Raw genomic sequence first — 7,772 nt, forward strand, 5'->3', positions numbered from 1 at the left:
CCTCTTAGTTGTTTACAAGGTTCTGGGTCTTAGCCTCTTAGCCTCCTTGAAGTTTCCAGCAATTAGAGAGGCTCTCGTCAAGCCTCCTTTGCTTTTAGGGTTTATGTAATATTATGGACCTCATAGCCTATAATTTTACAAACAAAAAAATGCCCCTGACTCGGTCGGGCAGTTCATGAGGCCAAACTATAATTAGCAGCAATCCAACACCGGAGCAGTACTCGGGGAAGATGTGTGATTGGGAAACCCATTGGTAGCTAATAATCCGCATGTAAACTGCTCAAATGCTTTGATAAGGGACCACCAAGTAGAGTACAAGCTATCAAGATGGAGATGGTGATGGATTTAATGGGTGAAGATGGATGTGAGCGGCCCCATCTGCTAAGAATTGACTCGGTAATCATGGACTTAGCCATTGGGAATCCGTTCTTCAACTTTCATTACCACTGCTTCAGCAACATGTACTAGCAGCTCATTTATTGTTTGTTATTACTCTACCTTTGGTAATTCATTATGTGGTGACAACAAAACGCATTTATACACTATAACCGCTGTTACTTTCTCTTGCATTTATACACTTTTCCTAATTAATTCCCTTGCATTTATACGTTTTTTCTAATTATTCTTATATTTCTAAAAATCTGACACGTGGAATGCATCTTAATGGGTACCCCAGACAGACCGTCCTTAAAATTTTGGACTGAGATGTAGAAGAAATACTTGCACAAATGGTTGTGATAATCACGCTTTTCTCGTTACAACAACACAGTAATGAATTGATACGAGGCTAACTTAAGTACCTAAACTTCACACCCACCTATAACTAACTACTTGAGAAATTGAGACAATAAGGCATAACTTGGCATAAAATGGAGGAGGAAGATGACAGGTTTGACGGGGCAACTATAGATTAGCTCTTCAATCAATTTTTCGTTTTCCACTATGATGCACCTTCTTTAAAGTCAAAGTTGATTTGATTCAAGCAAAGTCCATCTAATCGGCTAATATTTGCGTCCACTAGGCTAATTAAATAATGCTTCGGTTCAAGTACTGCTCCGGAAAAAATTGCTTGAATTCAAAGAGACTAACGGTTGTTATTTCTCTTAAACATCCGTCCCTCCTTTTCATTGCTCCATTATTAATCAATAGTCTCGTGCCCTTAAAATTAACAAAAAAAAAAAAAAAACTTAAAAATAATCATAAATCAACGATGCCAAAGACAAATCGTTTCGTCAAAGCTTCTAATGATGATGATGGCTCACGTTTCCGGGAAGAAGGCCAGTGGAAATTTCATTCATTAGATGTGATGATAGCCAAATATGTGTATTCATGATGAAACATAGCGTAGGTTGATGATAGTCTTGGAAATCAAGGCAGTATAATTTAAAATGTTACTCCTAATCTTTATATGTTGAGTAAACAAGTCGAATTAATTAACTTTCAGGAAAAGGCCATCAGGAAGTGTATTGTTGAGCCGTCATGGCCGGCCTACCTAAATTGGACACAATGAATGAATAGGATACTAACTTCTCATTGGGGGTTTCTCTAACGGAATTTTGTTAGAGTCCATCAGATCCCCGGCAGATCAGTTTTATTAATGGTAATTGGGACCTAATGAATGCGACTTTTTCCATCCGCTTGATGATGTGACTTGGTCAATATCTGCTGTGTCTTTGTCCGGGTTCGCCCTAAATTAGGAGAAAATTTGATCCCCCTTTATCACATGCCACACAAGATAAGGGGAGGGGAGCCTAAGGTTATGATAGAATAGGTTATACAATAGTATCGTTGCTGACAAAAAAAAAAAAAAAATTTATCACATGCCACACAAGTGTCTAATTCATCTGGTTAAACATGTCTTCAAAAAGAATCAGATGGAAACTTTTTAAGCCCGAATAACATGTTTAGCTTAAAAAATATATATATTGCTTAAATGAGGGTATGTTTGCAATCAGTCCCGTTTGTATTGTTGTTTTTTTAATTTTTTTTTTGTAAAAAAATGTATTATAATAATTTGATATATGTGAAGTAAAAATACATTTACGAAAAATATAAATTTTTTTTAAAAGGCTGCATTCCAAACAAGGTTTTGTAATCATTTGAACACTTCATCTCCTATCCAGTTACGTTGCCAACATAAGTTGACTCATTTGATAAGAACATATTACATTTTTTTTCACAACAGTTCGTGTGTTCAAATTGAGGGATCATGTGTTACAGAGAAATCCATAAGAACCCTTTTTAGCGACTTATAGTCTCGTGGTGGTGACCTATGATCTCAGACAATAATGTATCCTGACTCGTGATAGTAGTCGTAATGAAACCTACCAATTTTTTTTAACCAAAATATTTTTTTTTAAAAAAAAGGAGTCAGATAACCGGACAGGAGATGATGTATTCAAATGATTACATCTTACACAAACCTTACACTTTTGTAATTGCAAACATATATTGGAAGAAAATACAAACGCCAGCCAGGTTACATTATTAATTATTCAGTTGATACGCTAAGCCATATTATTAGAACATTAGACGGTCCATTTTGTCACTTTTTAATTTCTTTGAATTTAACTCACTCAGGATGGTTGGTTTCTCATCACTCCCAACCATTTTATCAACGTTATAACATTGAACACCTTGCATCATGAAAAAAAAAGACTAAAATAAAGATTATCCGAGAGGTGCATAAATATTTGATTTTCTTCCTGCCTAACTCGAAATATATGTTAGAAGTAAGCAGCAGCAGCTAACGGCCACTGGGTCATATGCAAATACACGCGTCTTTAAGATGCCTAAGAAAGTAATCACTGAGTTGACGCAATGATTAGGAGACAGTAACAGAGTTTTTTCTGCCGTCAAGTTAGAAATCGAATTCTGAATATGACACTTAGAAATAGGAACCCTCCTTGCTGTCAAAAAGTTAAATAAGTTAAAAAAATGCCTCGTATATGTAAGCAAACACAATACGCGGAGATATGAACAAAAACTCCTTTTTCTAGAAGTAGACGCGGATACTGTTCTAAACCTTCTCGGTTTTTTTTTTTTTTTTTTTTTTTTTTGTTGCTAAGATTTTGAGAAATTGGACCTGGTGAGAATGAGAAGACTTGTGAAGAAAGAATTAATGAAATCCTTCCGTTTGATAGGTCAGTGGGTGCAACAACTCTACAGGGTTGAACTAAGTTTTGCTCTGGAATTTGACCTTAAACAACCTAATCTGCCAAACTTAAAACAACCCTTTCTCTCTTGTTCTGCCCCTATAAAATCAATCGTCTCTCCACCTCTTTCACAAGCAAACATTACCACTCTTTCCATTGTGGAAGAACCAAAAGAGCTACCCTAGCAGAATTAAGCACGTACGTAAAGATATCGGAAGCGTTCAATAGCATGGAGAAGAAGTCCAGCATTTTCTTGCTCTTCGGCCTCTTGCTTCTCTTTGCAAATGCAGTATCTCTGGGAAATGCTGTAGTTCACTCTCACCAATTTGTTGTGCGTGATCAGAAGCCTCAATTTCGGCCCTCTTTCTTTTCATCCCTTGCAATAATTTTCATGCACGTACTAAATTCATTTTTTTTCTGAAACAGATCCAAGCAACACCAGTGAAGAGGCTGTGCAATACTCACAGCACTATTACTGTTAATGGTCAATACCCCGGACCAACCTTAGAAGTGAATAACGGAGATTCTTTGGAAATCAAAGTTATCAACAAAGCTCAATACAACGTTACAATCCACTGGTATGCATGCTTTGCATTAGTACTGACCCTTTTTTGTATATATATATTTTGTATGAATATGAGCACAAAGTATCGGAAAGAAACTCTGCATGCAAATGAGTTTTGGTGCCAGATAAAAATGTGCATGCATATGCCATAATATTTGTATGGAATGGGTTCATTATGGAGTGGTAATTCAATTGTGGACAGGCATGGCATCCGGCAGATGAGGACAGCCTGGTCAGATGGACCGGAGTTCGTGACCCAATGCCCAATTAGACCCGGAGGGAGTTACACGTACCGATTCACCATTCAAGGACAAGAAGGGACCCTTTGGTGGCATGCCCATAGCTCCTGGCTCAGAGCCACCGTCTACGGTGGTCTAATAATTCGCCCCAAAGAAGGAGATTCATACCCATTCCCAAAGCCAAAGCGCGAATCACTTCTTCTTCTTGGTAATGACTCAGATTACATTTCGAATTCAGTGGACAGAAACAAATCGTTTACCATCACTGCATGTATTGAAATAGTACATGAGGGGATGGTTCTCGTTCTCCCTCTTTGTACCCTATTTTGTTGCCATGTTTCCTTGTTTATTCTTTCTTTTTTTTTTTTAAATATATATCGGATAGTGTTCTGACAATGATTTCACGATGATGATCAGGTGAATGGTGGGATGCTAATCCAATGGACGTTGTGAGGGAAGCCACCAGAACTGGAGCAACTCCAAATGTGTCCGACGCATTTACTATTAACGGGCAACCTGGTGATCTTTTAAAGTGCTCCAGCAATGGTTCGTTTTTTATAGCCCTACCCTACTCATATTTGTTTGTGTTCGAGCATTGTCTGCTCGCCACCATACGACCTGTCTACAATAATCGTTTGTGTCTTGTTGATTTCACCAAGATAATGATATTTTTCTGCGTATTTCGTTGAGGTGCAGGTACCACTATAGTTCCAGTGGACTCAGGTGAGACCAACCTCATCCGAGTCGTCAACTCTGCACTCAACCAACAACTTTTCTTAACCATAGCCAACCACAAGCTCACAGTTGTCGGGGCAGATGCCTCCTATGTTAAACCCTTTACCACCTCGGTTCTCATGTTGGGACCAGGCCAGACTACTGATGTCCTGATCACCACCGACCAGCCACCAGCCCGGTACTACATAGCAGCACGGGCATACGCCAGTGCTCAAGGCGCACCATTTGACAATACTACCACCACAGCCATCCTCGAGTACAAGACTGCTCCATGCCCTGCCAAGGGTGTCTCAATCAAACCAATTCTACCATCTCTACCCGCATTCAACGACACGGCCACTGCCACTGCCTTCAGCAAAAGCTTCAGAAGCCCAAGAAAGGTTCCGGTGCCCACTGATATTGACGAAAGTCTCTTCTTCGCCGTTGGATTAGGACTCCTAAACTGTCCCCCTGGTGCCAGCTCCCAAAATTGTCAGGGACCGAATGGTACTCGTTTTACGGCCAGCATGAACAATGTGTCTTTTGTTCTCCCGTCCAGCTTTTCCTTACTGCAATCACACCAGCAAGGAATTCCTGGAGTTTTCACGACAGACTTTCCAGCTGCTCCGCCTGTACAATTTGATTACACTGGTAATGTGAGCCGGTCACTCTGGCAACCTGTGCGAGCAACTAAGGTGTACAAGTTGAAATACGGAGCTAGAGTGCAGATAGTATTACAGGGAACAAGCATTTTCACCGCCGAAAACCACCCGATTCATCTTCACGGATATGACTTTTACATAATCGCAGAGGGCTTTGGCAATTTCAACCCGAAAACTGATACGGCCAAATTCAACCTCGTCGACCCTCCTCTAAGAAACACAGCAAGTGTACCCGTCCAAGGATGGTCAGTTATCAGATTTGTTGCCGATAATCCAGGTACAGCATAACAGATGAAAGAAGCAACAGTTTCATCCTTTTGCAATATACATCAACTGTATCTAACATTTATCTTCTTTTCTTATCATCTAATTAATCACTAGGTGTTTGGCTTCTGCATTGTCACTTGGACGTTCACATCACATGGGGTTTGGCCATGTCATTCATTGTGGAAGATGGAGCTGGACTATTGGAAAAATTGGAAGAAGCCCCAGCAGATCTGCCAATTTGTTAAGACTATTAGATGATTGATTAAGAAGACGTTTTCCCAAAGACCTGGATAACAGGGGTCATCATTTTTTATAGTTTAAGAATTTTAAGTATGTTGGCAGCATGTTTGCTTCCCCATATTGGGGTAGCTCCTTGTTTTCTTGCTTTTCTTTTTGGCAGAGAAAAGTTGGTGCCCATGGTTGCAAAATAGAGCACCATCCCAATTAAAGTCAAGCCCAACTTGTTTGTTGGCTGTAGCTCTATTGTTTTTTCCAATCTATTGTAGGCAATTTTTGACTTCTGAATAAGTTTAGTTCCCTTGAACCATCTCGTATTGTTATTACTTGACTTTATTTTAATGCATTTTTATTTACCAAAAAAAAAACTCGTATTGTTATTAGATAATTAAGATAAAGCAGTAACAGCCAGTAAAAATATAAAATAGCAAAAAGAGGGGACTCTGGCATGAATAAGCACAGCTTGATTGAAAAAGAAAGGGATGAACAAAAATTAAGAAAGATTATTTATTCCAAATCAAATTCCTTCTTGCAATTGTTCTTTTACTGATGTAAAGCATGTCAAAGTAGTTCGATTTTTCACTATACATCTTTACCTCAAACATTGTATTTTTCCGTTATAAAATTTGTGAAATGGAATTACCATTTATTTTATGAAGGGAAAACTCTAGATATAGCCAATATGATGTCTCTGTACCATTTTGCATTATTCCAATGGGATTTTAAGGATTGTTTTGGTGAATATCCAATGAAAACGTGGTTAGATATTCTGCAGCAATTAACCGAATTCTATATCTTCTGCAGTGACAATGACAAGTGCAGGGTGCATCGGTTAATGATTCCGATAATGTAATTTGTAAGTTCAAATTGAAGTTGTGAGCACAAATTATAGTTAGTCAAATGCTCGGTTCGAACTCGAGTAACTCGATGCATATACTAAATCGAATTCGAGCCTCCATTTGTGCTACTCAAGTGCTCGTCGAATAATTTGATTATTGGTAGATTATTTATATTATATTTTTATTTTTATTATTAAATGACTAATAAGGGTTTATGTTTTAGGTAATTTATCAGAAGTGTTGTCTATTTAATAAAATTCATAAATGACAAAAATGTAATATTGTAAAAACTAAAAAGGAAATGAAGATTTTAGATAATTTATCATAAAATCTTGAGCCTTTTTTTGAGATTTATTTTGAGCCCAAAAACTTGTCAAAGCTAGAGACTAGTCTCGAGTTTTATCAAATCAAATTCAAGTTTAGAAAATACATATTATCGAGTCAAATTAAGTTACATAATTTTTTGCTCGTTCAAGTTAAGTTTAAACCCGTATAAACTTGTCTAGCATCGAGTTCGAGCAAAACGAAACTCGAACTAAACATCCCTACTGGCCCACTAGTATGCCTAGAAAAAAGAAGTCCAGTGTCACTCATGATGACATACTTGAAGATCTCTCCTTTGCTCCTATTTTGACTTACTCAATTTGGTCGGTGGCTATTTTGACTTTTGACGCAAGTGATGATATCTTCGGACGTATCCAGCAGTTAATGAGTTAATTTATGGCTTAAAGATTTAATCAACGTAGGACAGGGCGCAACACGCGGCGCTCATGCAGAAGTTAGAGCGGGGTCTCACATTATCCATGGCAGTACGCAATGGGGCATCTCACTGGAAGTGGAGGATGAAGTGGCGAGTGAAATTCTACGTGTAAATTTGCAATTCTTCAATGAAGTATCACAGAATGCTGAATGTAAGAATTAAAGTTCTACGCGTTAACCACACTCTGCGGTCTCAAAAAAAAAAAAAAAAAAACTCTGCGCTAAAGGTCATCTGCGTCGGAGATGTAGCCATGACGGACCCATATTAGGCATAACTGTCACTTGATCTGAGTCAAAAGTCCGGAAAAGGCATAATTGTCACCGACCTATAGCCT

At 38.3% G+C, this 7,772-nt stretch overlaps 1 protein-coding gene across 1 annotated transcript; it reads left to right on the forward strand.

Moving 5' to 3' along the window:
- Nucleotides 1-3,321: 3,321 nt before the first annotated feature.
- On the forward strand, nucleotides 3,322-6,135 carry LOC113761184 (laccase-5-like). The gene is made up of 6 exons (XM_027304053.1): nucleotides 3,322-3,486; nucleotides 3,582-3,733; nucleotides 3,923-4,167; nucleotides 4,377-4,505; nucleotides 4,656-5,612; nucleotides 5,717-6,135. The coding sequence occupies exons 1-6, from the start codon at nucleotides 3,385-3,387 to the stop codon at nucleotides 5,845-5,847; spliced, it is 1,716 nt and encodes a 571-aa protein (XP_027159854.1). The 5' UTR covers nucleotides 3,322-3,384; the 3' UTR covers nucleotides 5,848-6,135.
- Nucleotides 6,136-7,772: the final 1,637 nt, after the last annotated feature.

Source organism: Coffea eugenioides, chromosome 2, assembly GCF_003713205.1.
Source record: "Coffea eugenioides isolate CCC68of chromosome 2, Ceug_1.0, whole genome shotgun sequence".
In the NCBI taxonomy this organism is placed as follows: Eukaryota; Viridiplantae; Streptophyta; class Magnoliopsida; order Gentianales; family Rubiaceae; genus Coffea; species Coffea eugenioides.